General features: G+C 45.6%; 2 protein-coding genes across 13 annotated transcripts in view; one reads left to right on the top strand and one right to left on the bottom strand.

Moving 5' to 3' along the window:
- The window catches only part of BICRAL (BICRA like chromatin remodeling complex associated protein), a 127,735-nt gene extending 106,573 nt beyond the window's left edge, over positions 1 to 21,162 (bottom strand). For 4 of the 12 annotated variants that reach the window (XM_060189844.1, XM_060189842.1, XM_060189850.1 and 1 more), the window contains exons 1-3: positions 21,026 to 21,077; positions 19,126 to 19,243; positions 9,378 to 9,459 (exon numbers count right to left, since the gene is read on the bottom strand). The gene's annotated coding sequence lies outside the window, so the exon portion shown is untranslated. Of the gene's footprint in view, positions 1 to 9,377; positions 9,460 to 19,125; positions 19,244 to 20,293; positions 20,470 to 20,527; positions 20,666 to 21,025; positions 21,087 to 21,139 lie in introns of those variants that run through there. The other 8 variants (XM_060189846.1, XM_060189851.1, XM_060189853.1 and 5 more) reach the window with 6 other exon arrangements.
- A 107-nt stretch (positions 21,163 to 21,269) lies between these two features.
- TBCC (tubulin folding cofactor C) lies at positions 21,270 to 23,077 on the top strand. The gene has a single exon (XM_007537368.3). It carries the CDS (start codon positions 21,322 to 21,324, stop codon positions 22,357 to 22,359), a length of 1,038 nt encoding a protein of 345 aa, XP_007537430.1. The 5' UTR covers positions 21,270 to 21,321; the 3' UTR covers positions 22,360 to 23,077.
- The last annotated feature ends 154 nt before the right edge of the window (positions 23,078 to 23,231 follow it).

The raw sequence follows: 23,231 nt of genomic DNA, 5'->3' as shown, positions 1-23,231 counted from the left end.
CTTTGTGCCACGTGCGCTTAACCAGCTGTGCTACCCCCGACTCTCTATCTTCTTTTGCCTTTTTTTCTTCCCACACAGTCACCCACTAAAGGGATTCTTTTTTTTTTTTTTAATTTTAAGATTTTATTTATTCATGAGAAAGAAGAGACAGAAAGAACCAGACATCACTCTGGTACATGGGCGCTGGGGATTGAACTCAGGAGCTCATGCTTGAGAGTCCAATGCTTTATCCACTGCACCACCTCCCAGACCACCTAAAGGGATTTTTTTTTTTTTTTTGCCTCCAGGGTTACTGCTGGGGCTCGGTGCCTGCACTAGGAATCCACTGCTCCTGGAGGTCAAAAATTTTCCCATTTTGTTGCCCTTGTTCTGGTTGTTATTGTTGTTATAGCTGTTGTTTTTGTTGGCTAGGACAGAGAGAAATCGAAGGAGGAAGGGAAGACAGAAAGGGGGAGAGAAAGATAGACACCTGCAAACCTTCATCGCTTGTGAAGTGACCCCCCACCCAGGTGGGGAGCTGGGGGCTCGAACTGGGATTCATACACCGGTCCTTGCGCTTCGCTCCATGTGTGCGCTACCACCCAGCCCCCAACGGATTCTTATTGGACTGGAACCTGCAGTTTGAAAATACTACTTAGGGTTGGGGAGACAGCATAATGGTATGCAAAAGTTTTTCATGTCTGAGGGTCTAAAGTCCTAGATTCAGTTTCCAGAACCACCATAAGCCAGAGATGAGCAGTGTCCTGGTCTATCTTTTCTTCTGTGTGTATATATACCTTATTAAAATAAGTAAAAATATATTATTTTCTTATTATCTCTATTTATCTGTTGGATAGAGACAACCAGAAATCTAGAGGGAATAGGGTGATAAGAGGAGAGAGAAAGAGAGAGACACTTGCAACACTAATTCATTACTTGCAAAGCTTTTCCCCCTGCAGGTGGGGACCACAGGCTCAAACCCAGATCCTTGAGCATTGTAACATGTGCACTCAACCAAGTGCGCCACCACCTAGCCCCAATAATTTTTTTTTTTTTGCCTCCAGGGTTATTGCTAGGGCTTGGTGCCAGCATTGTGGATCCACTGCACCTGGTGGCCATTGTTCATTCTTTTTTTAATATTTATTTATTTATTTTCCCTTTTGTTGCCCTTGTTGTTTTTCATTGTTTTTGTAGTTATTATTGTTGTTGTTACTGATGTCACTCGTTGTTGGATAGGACAGAAAGAAATGGAGAGAGGAGGGAAAGACAGAGAAGGGGAGAGAAAGGTAGACACCTGCAGACCTGCTTCACCACTTGTGCAGTGCCTCCCCTGCAGGTGGGGAGCCGGGAGCTCGAACCGGGATCCTTAAGCTGGTCCTTACTTTTTTGCGCCACGTGCGTTTTTCATTATTTTATTGGATAGGACAGAGAGAAAGTGAGAGGGGCAGTAGAGATAGAGAGGGAGAGAGACAGAGAGGCACACCTGCAGACCTGTTTCACGGGTTGTGAAGTGATCCCCCTGCAGGTGGGCAGCCAAGGGCTTGAACCGGGCTCTTTATGCTGGTCCTTGCGTTTTGCACCATGTGTGCTTAACCCACTGTGCTACCGCTTGGCTCCGTCAGGATGTTTTAAAAGCATTTGATCTTGGGAGCCAGACAATGGAACACCCATTTGAGCACACATATTCCCATATGCAAAGGCCTGGGTTTGGGCCCATGCTTCCCACCCAGAGGAGGCACACCTCACGAGTGGTGAAGCAGGTCCATAGTTGTTTCTCTTCTTTTACTCTGTATCTACCTCTCCCTTCTTAACTGCTCCCTGTCCCATCAAAATATATAGAAAAGAAAAAATATATATATAGAAAAAGGGGGTCGGGCGGTAGCGCGACAATTTAAGCACACATGGAATGAAGCGCAATGACCAGAGTAAGGATCCCAGTTAGAGGACCCGGCTCCCCACCTACAGAGGGGTGGCTTCACAAGCCCTGAAGTAGGTCTACAGATGTCTATCTTTCTCTCCCTCTCTGTCTTCTCCTCCTCTCTCCATTTCTCTCTGTCCTAGCCAACAACAACGACATCAGTAACAACAATAATAACCACAACAATGTTAAACAACAAGGGCAACAAAAGGGAGAAAAATAGCCTCCAGGAGTGGCGGATTCTTGGTGCAGGCATCCAGCCCCAGCAGTAACCCTGGTGGCAAAAAAATAAAATTTAAATTAAAAAAAATATATATATATATATATATATATATGGGGGGGAGGAAAAAATGGCTAAGAATGATAAATTTGTAGTGCCACCACCGAGCCCCAGCAACAACCCTGGTGGCAATAACATTTTAATTAAAAAAAAAAAAAAGACCATTGATTTCAATGAAGGAAACTCTCATTATTATTATTGTTGTTGTTGTTGTTGTTGCTGCTGCAAAGCTTTCCCCTTGCAGGTGGAGTTCCAGGGCTAGAACCCGGCTCCTTGCACATTATAACGTGTGTGCTCAACCAGTGCACCACCACCTGGCCACTGAACCTTTCTATAAAAGCTTTTAAAACTATGTATCTCATAACCACAGGCAATTCTTCTTGTACTAAAGAAGAAACTAAGGTTGAAAAGGTATTCCCTGCATAACTGTATTAAAAACTCACATCTGGGAAGTCGGGCGACAGTGCAGCAAGTTAAGAGCAGGTGGCGCAAAGCACAAGGACTGGCTGGTGTAAGGATCCTGGTTCGAGCCCCTGGCTCCCCACCTACAGGGGAGTCGTTTCACAGGCGGTGAAGCAGGTCTGGAGGTGTCTATCTTTCTCTTCCCCTCCTCTCTCCATTTCTCTGTCCTATCCAACAACAACACCACCAATAATAACTACAACAATAAAAAAAAACAAGGCAACAAAAAGGAATAAATATTTTTTAAAAAACACTCACATGTGTGGGGGTGGGGCTGTAGCGCAATGGGTTAAGTGCACATGACAGGAAACTCAAGGACTAATGTAAGGATCCCAGTTCGAGCTCCTGGCTCCCCACCTGAAGGGGGGGGGGGGTCGCTTCACAAGCGGTGAAGCAGGTCTGCAGGTGTCTATCTTTCTGTCCCCATTTGTCTTCCCCTCCTTTCTCCATTTCTCTCTATCCTATCCAGCAACAACAACATCAAAAACAACAATAATAATAACCACAACAATGATAAAAACAGCAAGGGCGACAAAAAAGGAAAATAAATAAGTATTTAAAAAAACCCTCACATCTGTTTGAGAACTTAATTTGTCTGTGTCTACAGCTGGGGTGGTGGCTCAACTAGTAGAGCACAGAGGGAATTGCATGTCTGAGGCTCCTGATTAAAGTCCTGGCATCAAATGTACCAAACTGGCACTCTGGTGTCTTTCCCACTTCTGTAAAACTATGTAATATGAAATAAATCTTTTTTTTTTTTTCATTTGGCTGTGTCATTTATTTTTGTGGTCACTGGGGCTTCATTGCTCCCAGCCAACTTTTGCAAATAGAAAGACAAAGAGAAAGACAGCACCAAAGCTTCCTTCAGTGAGGTGGGGGCCAGGCTCAAATCTGAGTTGTGCCAATGACAAAGCAAGCACACTCACTACCAAAGTGAGTTACCTTGCCAGTCCTTGGCTGTTTTTAAGGAATCTTAAAATTGGGTCTGGGGAACAGAGCATATACTTGCCATTTTTGAAGACCCAGATGTGGGCCTTGACCACCAAATGGGAGTACTTTTCTTTCTTTCTTTCCTTCCTTCCTTCCTTCCTTCCTTCCTTCCTTCCTTCCTTCCTTTTTTCCTTTCTTTCTTTTCTTCCTTCCTTCCTTTCTTTTCTTTCTTTCTTTGCCTCTCTCTTAGTTTTTTTTTTTTACATATATTTTTATTTATTTATTTTGGATAGAAACTGAGAGGGAAGTGGGAAGGTAGAGTGGGAGAGAGAGAAAGACACCTGCAGCACTGTTTCATCACTTGAGAAGCTTTCCCCCTGCATGTGGGACCGGGTCCCTGTGCACTGTAATGTATACACTCCACCAGGTACACCACCACCCAGCACCCTTTCTCCATCTCTCTCTACTTTAAAAGAAGAAAAAGAAGGAAAGAGAAAAAAAAAAATCCTGCCAGGAATAATAGAATCACACAGGCACAAAGCCTTTACACACACACAAACACACACACACACACAAACACACACACACACACGCACGCCTTAAAATAACTGTTAAAAAAAAAAAATCACTGTTGCTTCAGATTACTACCCTCTGGCAAAGTTGCCAAGAAGACTGAATGAGATACAATCAGGAAAGTGGCTGATAGCTCCTGCTATCATTCAGGTTCCCAGATTATCTTTTCCTGGATGTGCCTGATCTCTGAGTCACTGGGGCTCATGGCATTCATTAAGCACCTGCCTTGCTGAGTAATAGAGGACAAAAGATCCCTCAAAGAATCAACGGCTTTTGTCAACAGAAATAAAGATCACTGCAAACTAGTATTCTAGAAATAGCCTGGACTACTTTATTTATTTGCCCAACAGACTATATTTGTGTCTCCTATGCCAGGTATAATGCCACATGCTGGGACTGAAAAAAAATGATAGACACAGGGCCAGAAGATAGTTTAGTGGTTAGAGAACATGCCTTACCAGATATGAGACCCTGAGTTCAATCCCTGGTACCACATGTGAGCACCATGAATGGCACCAAAAGAATTCCAGGGATGGCAGAGAGATGCTTAGGTATCTCTCTTTTGCTCACTCCCTTTTACCTATTTTTTTTTCTCTCTCAACTATAAAAATAAAAACAGTAGACACAACCTCAGCCTTTGTGGATTTTATAGTCTAATATGGACTAGATATTTGTGAAATTATACATCTTCCATTAACATTATATAACATATAGTTTTTACATCCCCTTACCTTTATTTTATGTTTAAGATTTATTATTCTCAGGGCTGGGGAAGAAGCATAATGGTTATACAAAAGACTGTCATGCCTGAGTATCTGATGTCCTGGGTTCAATCCCCAGCACCACCATAAGCCAGAGTTCAGTAGTGCTCTGATCTTTGTCTTCCTCTGTCTCTCCCTCTCTCTGATAAAATAAATAAAATATGGGGGTCGGGCGGTGGCGCAGTGGGTTAAGCGCATGTGGCGCAAAGTGCAGGGACCGGCGTAAGGATCCCGGTTCGAGCCCCGGCTCCCCACCTGCAGGGGAGTCGCTTCACAGGCGGTGAAGCAGGTCTGCAGGTGTCTATCTTTCTCTCCCCTTCTCTGTCTTCCCCTCCTCTCTCCATTTCTCTCTGTCCTATCCAACAACGAATTGCGTCAACAAGGGCAATAATAATAACCACAACGAAGCTACAACAAGGGCAACAAAAGGGGGAAAAAAAAATGGCCTCCAGGAGCGGTGGATTCATGGTGCAGGCACCGAGCCCAGCAATAACCCTGGAGGAGAAAATAAATAAATAAATAAAATATGAAAAATATCTATTTTATCCATTAACTATGAGAAAGAGTTTCACATGAGGCATAGAGAAAGAAAAGGAGAGACAAGCCGAGGCACTACTCTGGCAGATTCAATACTGAGGATCATATCAGGAACCTGAAGAGAGATGCTCTACCAGTTGAGCTCCAGCCACTATACTCCCTTATCTTTACAGTGAGGAACAATTAGACTAATAGTTCACCAAACAAGATTTCACATGCAGTCAGGTTTTCACATAGGAAGAACTGAGAGAGGGAAAAGATATGACTTCACAAAGACAGTTCTTCAAATTAAAGAAAGTTGTAAAAAAATAATAAAAACAAATCACTATATGTCCTTATTTTTCCTTTACTATAAGCCAGTCTTTGTCTTAGTATGAAAGGCTCTTTCAGGACTTGCCCAGCTCTCTTTTTGGGATCCTTCAGTTTCTTTCTTCTTCTTTTTTTAGATTTTAGTTATTTTTCCCCCTTTTAAAAATATTTCTTCCTTCACTTTTATTTATTTATTTATTTATAGATTGGGCAGAGAGAAGTTGAGGGGGGAGGGGAGATACAGAGAGGAAGGGAGGGAGGGAGAGGAATGGGAGGGAGGGAGGGAGAGGGAGAGGAATGGGAGGGAGGGAGGGAGAGGAATGGGAGGGAGGGAGGGAGAGAAATGGGAGGGAGGGAGGGAGAGGAATGGGAGGGAGGGAGGGAGAGGGAGAGGAATGGGAGGGAGGGAGGGAGGGAGAGGGAGAGTAATGGGAGGGAGGGAGGGAGAGGGAGAGGAATGGGAGGGAGGGAGGGAGAGAAATGGGAGGGAGGGAGGGAGGGAGAGGGAGAGGAATGGGAGGGAGGGAGGGAGGGAGAGGGAGAGGAATGGGAGGGAGGGAGGGAGGGAGGGAGAGGGAGAGGAATGGGAGGGAGAGGAAGGGAGTGGAAGGGAAAAGAAGGGAGAGGGAGGGAGAGAGAGAAAGAGGAAGATAGGCAGAGAGAGGGAGAGAGGGAAATAGAGAGAGAGGGAGAGGGAGATGCAGACCTGCTTCACCACTTGTGAAGCTTTCTCCCTTCAGGTGGGACTCAAACCCAGATCCTTGCACATGGCAACATGTATGTTTAACCAGGTGTGTCACTGCCCAGCCTTGTGAGATCCTTTAGTTTCTTTGCAGTATTAGTCACACACCAATTTTGTCCAAATATCCCCCAGAATTGCAGAGCTAGACCTGGTCCTAGGAGATTTTTTTAAGATTTTTAAAAATTATTTATTTATTCCCTTTTGTTGCTTTATTGTTGTAGTTATTGTTGTTGAATAGGAGAGAGAGAACTGGAGAGAGGAGGGGAAGAGAGAAGGGGAGAGAAAGACAGACACATACAGACCTGTTTCACCGCCTGTGAAGCGACTCCCCTGCAGGTGGGGAGCCGGGGGCTTGAACCGGGATCCTTAAGCCGGCTCTTGTGCTTTGTGCCATGTGCGCTTAACCCGCTGGGCCACTGACTCCCGACTTTTTTTTTTTTTTTTTTTTTTTTTTTAGAAAAACCAGAGCACCACTTCATCACATGTAATGCTGAGGATCAAATCCCTGGCCTTAAATGTGCAAGGCAAGCACTCTACTGCTAAGGCTCCCCCAGGCAGCCCTGTAGGAGAATTACTAAAGGGTCCTTTCTGAGATCACACAGCAAATTCTGGTTCCACCAGTGAAGCTTGAGGGAAACCGAGAAGGACAAAAGGAACAAGGGTCCCTATGACTGGAAAGCAGAAAGGACTTATTATTGAGCAGAAAGTAATTATTGAGCATCTACTATAGGTCTGGTCCAATATTCGGTTCTTTCCCACACATACTTTAATTGTAAAAATCCTGCGAGAAATATGCTTTTAAAAAGTAATATACGGGGAGTCGGGCGGTAGCACAGTGGACATGGAGCAAAGCAAAAGGACCAGCGTAAGGGTCCTGGTTAGAGGGTCCTGGTCAGAGGCCCTGGCTCCCCACCTGCAGGGGGGTCGCTTCACAAGCAGTGAAGCAGGTTTGCAGGTGTCTTTCTGTCCCCCTCTCTGTCTTCCCCTCTTCTCGCCACTTCTCTCTGTCCTATCTAACAACAATGACATCAATAACAACAACAGTAATAACTACAACAACAATGAAAAACAACAAGGGCAACAAAAGGAAAAATAAAAAAAATAAAAAGTAATATACGGGGCTCGGGTAGTAGCGCACCAGGTTAAGTGCATATAGTGCTAAGCACAAGGACCCACGCAAGGATCCAGGTTCAGCCCGGTCCCACATGTGCAGATAAGTCGCTTCACAAGTGGAGAAGCAGGTCTGCAGGTATCTGTCTTTCTCTCTTCCTCTCTTGTCTTCCCTTCCTCTCTCAATGTCTCTCTGTCCTATTCAACAACAACAGCAATAACAATAATAACAACACCACCATCAACAACAATGGAAAAAAGATGACCTCCAGGTGCAGTGGATTCATAGTGTAGGCACTGAGCCCCAGCGATAACCCTGGAGGCAGAAAAAAAAAAAAAGTAATATACAAGCCATGCAAAAGACTTATATGCCTGAACCTCTGAGGTCCCAGGTCCCAGCACCAAAATAAGCCAGAGGTGAGCAGTGCTCTGGTAAGTAAAAAAGAAAATAAATAAATTTTTCTTTAAAATAATCACACATTGGGGTTCGGGCGCTGGCACAGTGGGTTAAGAGCAGGTGGCGAGAAGCGCAAGGATAGGCGTTAAGAATCCCTGTTCGAGGGAGTCAGACTGTAGCACAGCGGGTTAAGCGCAGGTGGCGCAAAGCACAAGGATCGGCATAAGGATCCCGGTTCAAACCCCGGCTCCCCACCTGCAGGGGAGTCACTTCACAGGCAGTGAAGCAGGTCTGCAGGTGTCTATCCTTCTCTCCTCCTCTCTGTCTGCCCCTCCTCTCTCCATTTCTCTCTGTCCTATCCAACAACAACAACAACAATAATAACTACAATAAAACAAGGGCAACAAAAGGAAATAAATAAAATAAATATTAAAAAAATATAAAAATACATAAATTAAAAAAAAAAGAATCCCTGTTCGAGGCCCTGACTCCCCACCTGCAGGGGAGTCGCTGCACAGGCGGTGAAGCAGGTCTGCAGGTGTCTGTCTTTCTCTCCCTCTCGCTCTGTCTTCCCCTCCTCTCTCCATTTCTCTGTCCTATCCAGAGAACGACACGACATCAATGGCAACAACAATAACTACAACAACAGTAAAAAAAAAAAACAAAAAAAAACAAGGGCAACAAAAGGGAAAATAAATAAATATAATAAAAAAAGAAATCTTTAAAAATAAATCACACGTTACAGTGTGCAAGGACCCAAGTTTGAGCCCCTGGTCTCCATCTGCAGGGGGAAAGCTTTGAAGCAGTATTGCAGGGTCTCTCTCTCTCTCTTCCTCTCTGTCACCCCCTTCCCTCCTGATTTCTGGCTGTCTATCAAATAAAATAAAGATAGTAAAAAGAAATTTAAAAATTCTTAAAAAAATATTGGGCTGGCAAAATAGCTCACTTGGATAGTGTACTGCTTTGCTATGTGCATGACCCTGGTTCAAGCCTGGCCCCCACTGTGCCAGGGATCAAATTCTAAACCTCACATATGCACAATGCCACTTCTCCTGGGTCAACTTTTTCATTCCTTTTATTTTGGAATGAGAGAGAGAAAAAAGAAAGACACTCAGTACTACTCTGCCATCCAGTAGCTTCCCTCAGTGCAACAGTGCTCCCATATAGTGCCAAAGCTTCAGTCCAAGGATCCTGAGCATGACAAGGCATGCACTTTGCCTAGTAAGCTAGCTCCCAGCCCAATATATTTTTCTCTCCTTTTTTTTTCCATCCCAATGTATTTTTAGCATGGAGTGAAACACATCTCTACTTGGGGATATTCAAGCCACAGATAGGTTTCTGTAAATGGATACTAACTTTACAACCTAATAAACACTCACCCAGTGCCAGTGGAAGGAGGAGTCCAGCAAGGCTTCTTGGGAGAGGAGATGGGTAAAACAGGTCTTGAGAGAGGCCAGTGTCCTGTCATGTAGAGAAGATAAAGGAGATGATCACAAGTTGTGGGATAAGGAAGCAAGCAGCAGGTCCCAAATGGAAATACTAGCTCTCCTCTCCAAACCAGCTCCTCAGCTTACTACCTTGGGCACCAAAATACCACAGATCCAGTTCGTCAAACAGAAATCTCCTACAACTCTTTGCTCTCCCGTTTCCATTACTTCTAATTAATCAAACTATCTGTTCTTTCTATATTTATTTGTTTATTTATTCCCTTTTGTTGCCCTTGTTGTTTTATTGTTGTAGTTATTGATGTCGTTGTTGGATAGGATAAGATAGAGAGAAATGGAGAGAGAAGGAGAGAAAGATAGACACCTGCAGACCTGCTTCACCGTCTGTGAAGCAACTCCCTAGAAGGGGGAGAGCCAGGGGCTCGAACCGGGATCCTTGCGCTGGTCGTTGCGCTTTGCGCCACCTGCACTTAACCTGCTGTGCTACCACCTGACTCCTGATCTTTCTGAATTCCTCTCAGATGTTCCCACTTCCTTCTCTGTCTTCACTCCACAACCATAGCCCAGTAACCACAATCTCTTCTTTGTTCCTGCAACAGATACCAAACTAACATGAGTTTACCTTTGCTCCCCACAAATCCATTCTGCACAGAGCACCTAAGTAAATCCCTTGTTGAAGGAAAAATATTCTGACCCTTTCATTATCCCACTTAAATCCTTCAGTAACCCCTAGTGGTTTCAAGATTAAGCCAAAACTTCCTAAGGGCAGTTGCTGTTCCTGCCTCTGGCCCTCTCTCTCTAATTCTGGTTTGCTTCAGTTCCTCTAACATGGTAGTTTACCCCTAGAACCACCTGGGGGAGTTTTTTGTTGGTTTGTTTGTTTCCAATGCTACACCAGAGAATGAACCCAGGGCCTTATATATATGTATGTGATGCCACTGAGTGAGTGGTCTTTCTGAGCCTTTTTTTCCCCTTTTATCTGGTACCAGGGAATGAATCCAGGAGCTCATGAATATACAATATTGTTGAGAGGCCTCCCAGGTCAATTTTTTAAATTTTTTATTCTAGAGATGGAGAGGTAAAGAGGGGAGACACCACAGAAACGCTCCAAAATCCATGGATTTTCTCCCACAGGCTGCCTGTGGTGCTCCCATATGATGTCTGGGCTCAACCCAGCATCTCAAGTACAAGGTGTGTGCTCTACAGTAGGGGGATTATTTTCCAGCTCCCCACATGGTAGAATTTTGAAATATGGGGGTCGGGCGGTAGTGCAGCGGGTTAAGTCCACATGGCAAGAAGCACAAGGACCAGCATAAGGATCCCAGTTTGAGCCCCGGCTCCCCACCTGCAGGGGAGTCTCTTCGCAAGCAGTGAAGCAGGTCTGCAGGTGTCTCTTTCTCTCCCCCTCTCTGTCTTCCCCTCCTCTCTCCATTTCTCTGTCCTATCCAACCACGATGACATCAACAATAATAAATACAACAACAATAAAAAAACAACAAGGGCAACAAAAGGGAAAATAAATAATAATTAAAAATTTTTTTAAAAGAAAAAAAAGAATTTTGACATATATAACTGCCAAGTTCTCACTGCTAAAGGTCTTGACAGAATTACTCAAGGGAAAGCCCTAACGTCCACCAATATACTGCTGTCACCTAGCAAAGTGCTTAGCATATAGGTGGTAGTGATTAAATCAGTGCAGCATCTATATAGGGAAGCGAATGATGATGGTACATGATTGGAAGTTAAGGCGGCGGTGGGAGATGAGCCTGGGAAGATGCATCAGGAACAGGTTGTCAAGGGCCTGGAATCCACTCTGTGGATTATAAACAGTATAGACTATCAGGAGCCACGGAAGTTTGAAGTGACGTGGCAGTGTCAGCTGCAACTTTAGAGCAGTAACTGACAGGCAGGGAGAACTGGGGGAATTCAGGGAAGCGCAAGGGAAGGGTTCTGGATGGGAGTCCAGAACAATATCCTAGGGAGATGTAAAAAGGAGAGGGCGTGAGATATGAAGAGAGGGAGTCAGATAAGAGATAAGAGAGAGACTAGTTCTTGCAGACTGGGTAGGCCAGTGAACTGAGGGAGGATGAGGTGTTGTGGCTGCCTCTGTGATTCCCTGGAGGGGATGGATGTGATAGTGAGAGCATGATCAGACCAGGTATGATATAGTGGTGTTACAAATCTGGTCCCAGAGACTAAATGGCTTCAATTTACATCTTAGCTCTATCTTGTATTAGTTCTTAGTCCTAAGGAAGTAACTTTCACCTCTTTAATTCACCTATTAAGTAGATTCTGACATAGTACACCAACATCACAGGATACTGCGAAGACCAAAAATGAGGAAACACACATAAATGCTCAGGCACCGTTTGACATGGAGAAAACATCACATATGACCTTGTAAAACTGTGCCTAGGAGGTGGCACAGTGGATAAAGTAGCACTGGAATTTAAGTATGAGATGCTGAGTTCAGTCCCCAGTATCACACATGCCAGAGTAATGCTCTGGTTCTCTCTTATTAGACACAGAGGAAACTTTAAAAACTAGTTAGCAGAGGAACTGGGCAGTAGTGTACCCAGCTGAGGATGTTACAGTGTACAAAGATCCTGGTTCAAGTCCCTAGCCCTCACCTGCAGGGGTGGGGGGAAGCTTCATGAGTGATGAAGTAGTGCTGCTGGTGTGTCTCTCCCTCTCTATCTCTCTCAGGTTCTATCTCCAAAATAAATAAAATTTAAAAAAATTAGGCAGCAAAAATACTGACATGTATAAATGCACAGTGGATTATCTGCAAAGACAGTCATGCTCTAAGTGCCTGCTAAAGTCTTTTTCTCCTCCTCTTGAATCAAGGTTAGTTTTATGATTTTTTTTTTTCTCTAACTAAATAAATGCATGAGAAGTGACTTGTGCTAATTCCAGCCAAGCCTTAATAGGCCTGATGGCACCCGATTCCACCCCTTTGGAAGCCATTGCCACAGAATGTCTGAACCCACTGCTGACAAGTGTGAGAAAGAGGCAGTGTGGAGAATCGAGGTGCAACAGCCACAGCCTGCACCAAGGCCTTAAACACAAGGCTCAAGTCCCAGTTAAGCACCCAAGAGTGTCATGCATGGTGCTCCTATGTGGTATGGGGGGCTTGAACCCAAGTTCTTATGCATGGTAAAATATCAGCTACCCCTTGACACACTTTTATTATTATTAATCACAGCACTGGCATATAGTGGTGCAGGAGATTGAACTGGGGACCTCTGGTGCCTCGGGCAAAAGTCTGTTGCTTAAACCATCAGGCTATTTTCCCAGCACTTTAAAAAGACTTATTTATTCATAAATAAATGAATAAATGAGAGAAAGAGAGAGACTATCAAAGCATCACTCTAGCACATGAAATGACAGGGATCAGACTCATGAGAGTCCAATACTCTATCCGCTGCAACACCTCCCAGGCCCTTGACCGGCATTTTTAAGTGCAATAAATAGAACAGAAAATAGAAGGCCACAGAGACATTAAACTAGACTGTCATGCCCAAGATTCCTGGTCTCAGGTTCAATCCCTAGGTCTGTCACAAACCACAGCTGAGCAAACAGTACTCTGGATTTTTTTCTCTCTCTCTCATTATAATACATAAATAAGCAAATAAATAAATAAAGCTTCGGAAAATAGAATAAGCCAAAGATAGCTCACTGGGTTAGGTGCCCATATTGTCATGTAATTGACCCAGGTTCAATCCTCAGCACCACATAAGCAATACAGTGGCAACTGAGGAAGATTTGGAGCTGTGACGTCTCTTCTCTTCCTCTATCTGAATGAAAAAAAAAGGCCTGGATTGGGTGGTGGCGCACCTGGTTAAGCGCACACATTACCACATGCAAGGCCCTGGATTCCAGCTCATCCCCCCCACCACCTGCAGGGAGGAAGCTTCCGGAGTGATGAAGCAAGTCTACAGATTTCACTGTCTCTCTCCCTCTCAATTTTTATCTGTCCTATTAAAAAAAAAAATGGGGGGAGTCGGGCTGTAGCACAGCGGGTTAAGCGCAGGTGGCGCAAAGCACAAGGACCGGCATAAGGATCCCGGTTCAAGCCCCGGCTCCCCACCTGCAGGGGAGTCGCTTCACAGGTGGTGAAGCAGGTCTGCAGGTGTCTATCTTTCTCTCCTCCTGTCTGTCTTCCCCTCCTCTCTCCATTTCTCTCTGTCCTATCCAACAATGACAACAACAATAATAACTACAACAATAAAACAACAAGGGCAACAAAGGGAATAAAAAAATAAATATAAAAAAAATTTTTTTTAATTAAAAAATAAAAGGGGAGGGGGGGTTGCCCAGAACATCCTGCATGTGCTAGGTCATATATATATGGGCCACATGGTGTCGCACCCGGTTAAGCATACACAGTAAGTACTATGCTGGAGGACCTGTGCAAAGACCCAAGTTCCAGCCTCTACTCCCATGGGGGGGGGGGGAGACGGCACGGTGCTATACAAACCACAGAGCAGGTCTTGTTGTATCTCTCTTCCTCTTCCCCTCCCCCCGGTTTGTTTGTTTTTTTTGCCTCCAGAGTTATCACTGAGGCTTGTTGCCTGCACTACAAATCAGCTGCTCCAGGAGGTGGTCATTTTTTTTTTTCCATTTTATTGGGTAGGACAGAGAAATTGAGAGGGGAGAGGGAGATAGTGAGAGTGAGAGAAAGATAGACATCTGCAGACCTGCTTCACTGCTTATGAAGCAACTCCTTTGCAGGTGGGGAGCTGGGGGCTTGAACCTGGATCCTTGCATAGGTCCTTGTGCATAGTAATATGTACACTTAACCTGGTGCCCCACTGCCCGGCCCTCTCTTTTCCTCTCAATTTTTCTCTGTCCTATTGAATAAAATAGAAGGGAAAAAAAAGGGGGGGAAATGGCTGCTGGGAACAGTGGATTCACTGACACCAAGCCCCAGCGATAACCCTGGAGGCAATAAAATAACATAAAAAATAAAAACAATATATATTCAAACGCATACAGTAGGAGTATATACTATATCTTAAAAGTATTTTGCTTCAATTATGATGCATCTGCTACTGTGGGTTGAGATAAGGACGTCTGCATATAGGGGACTAAGCAGTGGTGCACATATTAACCATGCACAAGGACCTGGGTTCAAGTGCTGGTTCCCACCTATGGGGGGTGGGGGCAAGGAAGAGGGAAACTTCATGAGCAGTGAAACAGTGTTGCAGGTGTCTCTTTCTCCCCCTCAATTTCTCTGTCTCTACAAAATATTTGTATATATTAGAAACTGCCATAATTTAGAGTTACAGCCACATTGTAAGAGAAGACATTCCTCCTTCTATGGCTTATCCTTACACTGTCCTAGCCTTTTCAGAACCCTTGTATATATGTCTTTTCCCCTTTTAAATTTTTTTTAAGGAATCCCTCTATTGTGCATACTAAATCCTGCCTTTGTCTGCATTTTTAAATAATATTTTTATTTTTTTATTATTGCATAGAGACAGAGAGAAATTGAGACGGGAGGGGAAGATAGGGAGAGAGGCAGAGACACCTGCAGCCCTGCTTCACCACTCGTGAAACTTTCCCCCTGCAGGTAGGGACCAGGGGCTTGAACCTGGGTCCTTGTGCACTGTAATATGTGTGCTTAACGAGGCACAGCAATGCCTGGCCCCATGTCTTTTCTCTTTGCAAACACCAAAACATTTTACAAGATTTCTCACATCTTCCTTCCCTTTTCACAGTCAAACTTCTCCCATTAGTGGTCTGAGTTTGTCAGGAGCTTCTTTGCCTCACTCCCATCGCTTCCTCTCACTTCTGCGGTCTGTCTGCTCTTGCCCCCAACTCCCCATAGTCACCGGTGACCCCACCAATCTAGACATCTATACGACACTTCTCAGTGCTCACTCTTTGTTCACTCTTACTCATTTTGCCAGTCCCTCTCACTGATTTCATTGGCCTCCCTGGAAGGTCAAATCTCCTACCAGAGGTTCTCACTGTTCCTTCCTTTGCAACAGTTGTCAGCTGTCACTGTAGTCTTCTTGTTGGTGTGCCTATTTGCTCAGATTAGGCTTCCCCAAGGAAACAGGCTATGTCTTTATACATTTTGGCAGCCTGGGGACTCAGTGCTGGACACAGTAAGTGCCCACTAAACAGGCACTAGATAAATAAATGAAATGGGCCTAGTCCTTCAGCTAAGTGATAGATGTGCAATCATGAGAAGAAAAAAAAAAGTTTCACTAAGTGGTGGCTGCTGAGAGGGAGGAGGAAGCCAAGCGAAAGGATCTGCTCCTATTCTGCTGCCCAGACCAATTTGTACCATTTCAAGCACAGCTGGAGCTTTCAGGCTGTCACCTTGCACTGTCTTGTGTCAGAAGTCAACCACGGGGGGTTGGGCAGTAACGAAGTGAGTTAAGTGCAAGTGGCACAAAGCACAAGGACCAGTGTAAGGATCCCTGTTTGCGCCCCCAGCTCCCCACCTGTAAGGCAGTCCCTTCACAGGCAGTGAAGCAAGTCTGCAGGTGCCTATCTTTCTCTCCCCGTCTTCCCCTCCTCTCTTCATTTCTCTCTGTCCGATCCAACAACTAACGACATCAGCAACGATAACCACAGCAAGGCTACAACAACAAGGGCAACAATAGGTGTGAAAAATGGCCTCCAGGAGCAGTGGATTCATGGAGCAGGCACTGAGTCCCAGCAATAACCCTAGAGGCAAAAAAAAAAAAAAAAAAAGAAAAAGAAAGAAAGAAAGAAAGAAAAGTCAACCACAAAGGTAGGAAATTTTGTCGGACATTTGGTATCTGACATAGAAGAGCTCTAAATTCTTATAGCTATTCCATCAGTGTTTTCTGGAATATAAACAAGTGACACTTCCTTCTGGCAACAAGCCACTAATGAGCCTGGCAGCCTGGGAGGTGGTGCAGTGGAATAAATGTTGAGCCCTTTGCCATGAGGTCTCGAGTTTGATCCCCACCATTGCATGTGCCAGAATGATGCTCTGGCTCTCTCTCATAAATAAATCTTATTTAAAAAAGCGGGGGGGGGGGGGTCGGGCGGTGGCGCAGTGGGTTAAGCGCAGGTGGCGCAAAGCTCAAGGACTGGCATAAGGATCCCGATTCGAACCCCTGCTCCCCACCTGCAGGGGAGTCGCTTCACAGGCGGTGAAGCAGGTCTGCAGGAGTCTATCTTTCTCTCCTACTTTCTGTCTTCCCCTCCTCTCTCCATTTCTCTCTGTCCTATCCAACAACGACAACAATAATAACTACAACAATAAAACAACAAGGGCAACAAAAGGGAATAAATAAATAAAATAAATATTAAAAAAAAAAAAAGCGCAAGGACCTGTTAAAGATTCGGGTTTGGGGGGTCGGGCGGTGGCGCAGTGGGTTAAGCTCATGTGGCGCAGTGCAAAGCACGAGGACCAGCATAGGGATCCCCGTTAGAGCCCCTGGCTCCCCACCTGCAGGGGAGTCGCTTCACAAGCGGTGAAGCAGGTCTGCAGGTGTCCTCATTGTCTTCCCCTCCTCTATTCATTTCTCTCTGTTCTATCCAACAATGAACGACATCAACAATAACAATAATAACCACAACAAGGCTATAACAAGGGCAACAAAATGGGGGAAAATGGCCTCCAGGAGCAGTGGATTCATGGTGCAGACACTGAGCCCCAGCAGTAACCCTGGAGGCAAAAAAAAAAAAGTGAAAGTAAAAGTAGTGGACTGGTGAGATACCATAATGGTTATGTAAAAGACTTTCATATCTGAAGCTCTATGATCCCACATTCAATCCCCATATCACTAGACGTCAGAGCTGAGCAGAGCTCTGGTCCCTCTCTTTCACTTTGTTTCTCTCTCATAAAATTAAATAAACTATTTTTTGAAAAGAAAAAGTAAAATTTATAAAACATTTTTTTTTAAATTAAAGGTCATCAGTTGGCAGTTGTTGAAGTTAGAAATTTTCAAGAGTTAAATCTTAATCTAACAAATAGAAACACAAGTAGCTAAAATTTATCTAATATTTTTTAAATTGAATAATGAATGACAAGTCCGTTGGATAAGAGAGGTACAGTTCCACACAATTCCCGCCACCAGAGTTCTCCATTCCCACTGCTCCATTTATCTAGTATTTTTTTAAGTCTATAAAATCTTAGAATTCTTTTGCTTTTCAAGGTGTCTTGATGGAGAAGAGACACTTGGATTCACAATCCCTTTACAGTATCTTTGAAAGTAGAATTCATAACTTAGAGGTGGTTGTCTTTTTGTCACATTAAAAAAAGGGGGGTGGGGAGTCGGGCTGTAGCGCAGAGGGTTAAGCGCAGGTGGCGCAAAGCACAAGGACCGGCATAAGGATCCCGGTTCGAACCCCGGCTCCCCACCTGCTGGGGAGTCGCTTCACAGGCGGTGAAGCAGGTCTGCAGGTGTCTGTCTTTCTCTCCTTCTCTCTGTCTTCCCCTCCTCTCTCCGTTTCTCTCTGTCCTATCCAACAACGACAACAATAATAACTACAACAATAAAACAATAAGGGCAACAAAAGGGAATAAATAAATAAAATAAATATTTTAAAAAAGGGGGTGTTTACTTATTGATGAGAGAAAGAAGGAGCAAAAATCATAGCTGCATTCTGCATATGCACTACTGGGGATTGAACTCAGGACCTCATGCTTGAGAATCCAACATTTTAACCAGTGCACCTCTTCCCAAATCACCTTTTGCCATGTTACTAAAAACAAGATTGATTTATTTACTTATTAATGAGAGAGGAAGACAGAACCATAGCATTACTTTCGCACACTTGATGCTGGAGGTAGAACACCAGACCTCATGCTTATATGTCAGGCACTCTACTCACTGTGCTACCTTCTCTGGCTCTGACCAAGCCACATTTCCTTGGTAACACATCATTCTCTTTTCTTTCCATTAGAACAGGTACATCAAAAGAGCTAGGATTTATTACAAGGCTGCACACTGAATTGTCTGTCCTCAAATGTCAGTAAGAAGATACAAATACAGGGGGGGGGAATTGCATAATGGTTATGCAAAAAAAAAAAAATTTCATGCCTGAGGCTTCCAAGTTCCAGGTTCAATTCCCCACACCACTATAAGCCAGAACTGAGCACTGCTCTGGCCTCTCTTTCTCTCTGAATCTTTCTCTCTGTATCTCTCACTCACTAAAATGAAAAATGTATTTTAGGGACGGGTGGTGCGCACCCAGTTGAGCACAAGTTACAATGCGCAGACCTGGGTTCAAGCCCCCAGTCCCTATCTGCAGTGGTAAAGCAGTGTTGTAGGTGTCTCTCTCCTCCTGCCCTCTCCATTTCTCTCGGTCTCTATACAATAATAATAAATTAAAAAAAAAAAAAGATGTGAGTACTTTAAAAAAGCTAAATCCTATGGTCTTGTAATATTTCCATTTTATAAATAAAAATAAAAATAAGTTACAAATACAGGGCCAGGGACACAGCACAGATGCAGCTAACCAGAGTCAAAGATCAAGGTCTAATCATTAGGAGCACCATATGCCAGAGCTGAGCAGTGCTCTGGTTTCCCTATCTCTCTCTTATAAACAAAACCTTATTTATAAGAAGAAATACAATCTTAAGGGGGGGAAGGATGCAAAGAAGTCCAATATGTCAACAGTCATCCTAGTGCTTTCAGATTCAGAAGCAGAACTTTATATTCATGTTTTGCTTGCTTTGCTCACCTACCTTGGGCTTGCAGTTTTGCAGGGCACTATAAAGAACTGTCAAACCAATATAGTGCCAACCCTTCTGTCTTTGAAACTTCTCCCAATGGCATTGGGTCAACTGAGTCTATGCCAAAAGCCTGTTGTTTGGAGCAGAAATGAAATTCTTGAATGGGTTTAGTAACATTCAGTTCCACTTCTGATACAATCACTAACAATCACCCATAGACTGACTCATTATGCTAGAAAATAAATATTACCTCGCCCCAATTCCCAAAGCCAATAAACCTTGTGTGACTACAAGCTTTGTTTATTTGAATGGGTCAGGTTCACTTGCTGAAAAACCTTAAGTTCGGTTTTTACACCCTAGCAAAGTAAACCTTTAAGCCTTCCTTGGTTAAACCAGCACTTCAAAAAACAAAGCATCGGCTGCTTTTCTACGTTTGACTTAAACAAGCTATAGTTCATTTACCAGCTTTGGAAACAACTTGCATAAAACAAAACAAAACAAGCAAGCAAGCAAACAAAAACCTTCAGCCCTCTTGCTTCATGAACAAAGACCACAGAAAACGATGAATACATCATATAAGCTTAAGCACAGGAGTTTTTTTTTTTTTTTTAGCACCCTACCCCCACCTATTTCATCGGGTGAAATACATACTCAGAATCCAGACTCAGAAATCGCCCCCTCCCTCCCCTGCAGAATTTGCCAGTGTGATCGTACTGATTTTCAATGGAGAAATACGTAAATGTATGTGTTTTGTTTTGAACAGACAGGATAAAAGAGGAAGAGTGGAGCATGAAAAAAAAGATGAAGATGAGTTGTCATTGTCTCATTTCCTCCCCTCTTCCTCTGCATCAGAATGCAGGTATAGCGGTGACATTTCAAGAGACAGTTTCTTGGGGGGTTAAATATCCCAATTTAACAACAATGGAGGTTGGGAATGCGAGTGGAGATGAAAGTAACCGAAGCCTGGGAGGAGCGGCGGGGTTCTGGGGGCCGTCTCCGCGGGGTTGCACAGAGCACGCGAGGTGGCTGGCGGCCCTTCCCCCCCGGCCAGCACCCTGGGTCTGGCTAAAGTACAGCACCTTCTCGGCGCCCACTCACTCCTCAAGCTGGTAGGGACTTCAGACCAGCCTTGTTCACTTCCGGTGACAAATCCCTCCCACCACCTCTAGAAATAATGTACCATTTCTCCCTATCGTCTTTCCAAAGCCCGGCGGCCCTCCGAGAGCTGCCCGGCACCCGCCCAGTACCCGGCGGGGGTCTCACCCCCACGCGGGCCAGCGGTGCCCAGCTGCGCAGGGAGTGGCCGCAAGTGGGGGGGAGGAAAAGGAAGGGGGTGTGGAATCTCACCCGCCCCCGCCCCCACCCCCACCCCTCCGACGCAGCAATCGCAGAGAGAAAAAAAAAAAAGTAATACGTTTTTAGACTTCCCGAGGGCCCCCCGAACCCGGCTGCGGTGAGGAACCCAGGCTTTCCCAAGGCGATGAACCCCGCCTTCTCCCGCCCTCGCAGCTGCCTGCGAGGATGCAGGAGCCCCCAGGCCACGCCGAACTGCAACGGATGGGGGTGAGGGAGGGGGCAGGAGGAAGGATTGGGGGTGGCAGGGATGGGTTGGGGGAAGGGTTGGTGGGAAGGAAAGGGAAAAAACAGAGGCATGCAAACTGCTCCCTAGCCAGCTGTTTCAGCTGCCGCTTCCTCCGGCGCGGGCCGGGCGGTGCAATATTCCCCCCCCCCATCTTCCTCACCCTACCTGTCTCCCCCACCCACTACACGCACACATTTCCCCCCCAGTAGCGGATCTCTGGCCTGTAAGGGGATAGTAGGGAGGAGCTGGGGGGGAGGGGGTGGCCTGCGAGTTTCTAACCTTGTTCTTATAAACAAACCCACATGTGCAGCTGCCGCTGCTGCAACTCACCCCACAATCCCGGATTTAAGTCCTGCCCCTTTAAGAGGGAAAAAAAAAAAAGCTGCCCCCGCCTGCCTCCCACCCACCCCACCCATCCACTAGGACCTTTGTCTCCCCACCCACCTTGTCATTCGGCCCCGCCCCGTCTCCCCGCCCCATCGGATGCGGAGAAACCAATGAACGAAGGAAATACGGTCCGGGTGTGACGTCATCACATCCGGCCAATCACAGGACGCGTTGGTGGGAGGCCTCACGGAGGGCGCGCCCAGAAGGAAGACCAGAGAGAAAGGAAGCCGTGGGCCAACATGGATTCTGCGAGTGGCTCCGCCGCTGCGGTGGGGAACGGGGGCCTGGGGTCCCAGCGGGATCGGAGCCTGGTGCCTGAACGGCTTCAGAGGCGAGAGCAAGAGCGGCAGCTGGAGGTAGGGAGGCGGAAGCAGAGGCGACAAGACCAGGAGGTGGAGGAGGAGAAAAGCGACTTTTTCGCCGCTGCCTTCTCTCGGGAACGAGCGGCGGTGGAAGAGCTGCTGCAGGCCGGGGAGTCAGTCGAGTGGTTGGAGGAGGCGGCCGCCAGGCTTCAGGGCCTGCAGAAACTTCTCAACGACTCGATTATGTTCCTGACTTCCTACGACCTGCGGCAGGGACAAGAGGCACTTGCACGGCTGCAGGCGGCCCTGGCGGAGCGGCGCCAGGAGCTGCAGCCCAAGAAGCGTTTCGCTTTTAAGACCCGGAGGAAGGATGCTGCTTCAGTCACCAAAGTAGACGGGGCTCCTGGGGCCCCCGTGGCAGAAAGCATTCTGACCTCCCCGCCGCCGCCCCTGAAGAAGGGAGGCTTCGGCTGCACTGAGGTGTGCGGCTTTTCCAGTCTGGAGTCTCAAGTCTTAGAGAAGAGAGCAGAGGAGCTGCTTCAGCAGGACGTCCTTCTGACGGACCTGAGCAACTGCAAGATCAAGCTGTATGGCAATCCCAACACGCTGCGACTGAACAAGGCCCGCAACTGCACGGTGCTCTGCGGACCCGTGTCCACCTCTGTGTTCTTGGAAGACTGCAGCGACTGTGTTCTGGCCGTAGCCTGCCAGCAGCTCCGCGTGCACACTACAAGAGACACCCGCATCTTCCTGCAGGTGACTAGCAGGGCCATTGTGGAAGACTGCAACGGGGTCCAGTTCGCTCCTTACTCCTGGAGCTACTCGGGCATAGACAAGGACTTCGAAGGCTCTGGCTTAGATAGGAATAAAAATAACTGGAGCGACGTTGATGATTTCAACTGGCTGGTCCCGGGTGTGGCCTCCCCAAACTGGAGTCTTCTTCCTGAAGAGGAGCGGGTGACCCAGTGGGACTGAGCAGTTGTCATTCTCTTCTACAAGCCTAGCAGATACTTCTCATTGTAGGACTCACTCCAGCTAATGGGACCCCAAAGTTTGCTTGCTGTTGTCACAGTGTATGCTTTCAGTGTTTTAAGACTTGAGATTAAGATGGGCCCCTGCTTGTAATTTTTGTTATATTCACTACAGATCTTGACACGTTTTTGCTACTTTGGTGATGATGGCTAGTCAGAGCTTTCACTATAACAGGTTTATTTTAAAAACAAACACGGGCCCCAAAGGTGGTTGGTTAAGCACCTTCACTAAAGAGACTTAATTGCTTTATTTTTTCTTGCCTCACCCAGAAATAGAATTTTACAGGATTCACTTGGTCCAAACTAGGGAAGTAATCTGCTGGTTGACTTCCAGCAGCCACCTAAAAGAAAGTAACCTTGCCACAACCAGTCCACTTTCTGCTAGTATAATTTCCCTTTACTTATAAATGTCCTCAGAGCTCCTGTTTAGCAGAGGGAATGTTTCCCAATTCACGAAGCATTAAATAAAACCAATACAATCCTTGAAATTTACTCCACTGAATTTTGCTTCACAGTTGGAAGCCATACCAGAAAAGTGCGGTTTTTTTGTTACTTTTTAACGACGTTACTTACAACTTACTGCTGTATGCGACTTTATGACTTGTGTCAGAGTGATGCTCTAGTTCTCTCTGTGTCCCTCTCCTAAATAAATAAGTCTTAAATGATCTAGGGGGTGGCACAGTGGATAAAGTGATTAATTCTCAAGCTTGAGGTCCCAAGTTCAAACCCCAAGCAGCACATGTATCAAGAGTGATATTTCTTTCTCTCTCTTATCTCATTAATAGATAAAATGAATTTTTAAAAAGTATATATGTA

This window comes from Erinaceus europaeus, chromosome 4 (genome assembly GCF_950295315.1).
Source record: "Erinaceus europaeus chromosome 4, mEriEur2.1, whole genome shotgun sequence".
Classification (NCBI taxonomy): domain Eukaryota; kingdom Metazoa; phylum Chordata; class Mammalia; order Eulipotyphla; family Erinaceidae; genus Erinaceus; species Erinaceus europaeus.
This window is presented reverse-complemented; position numbering and strand designations above follow the sequence as displayed.

Bases quoted from the DNA above. Each gene is read 5' to 3' on its own strand.
- TBCC (XM_007537368.3), top strand. From the start codon at position 21,322: ATGGATTCTGCGAGTGGCTCCGCCGCTGCGGTGGGGAACGGGGGCCTG.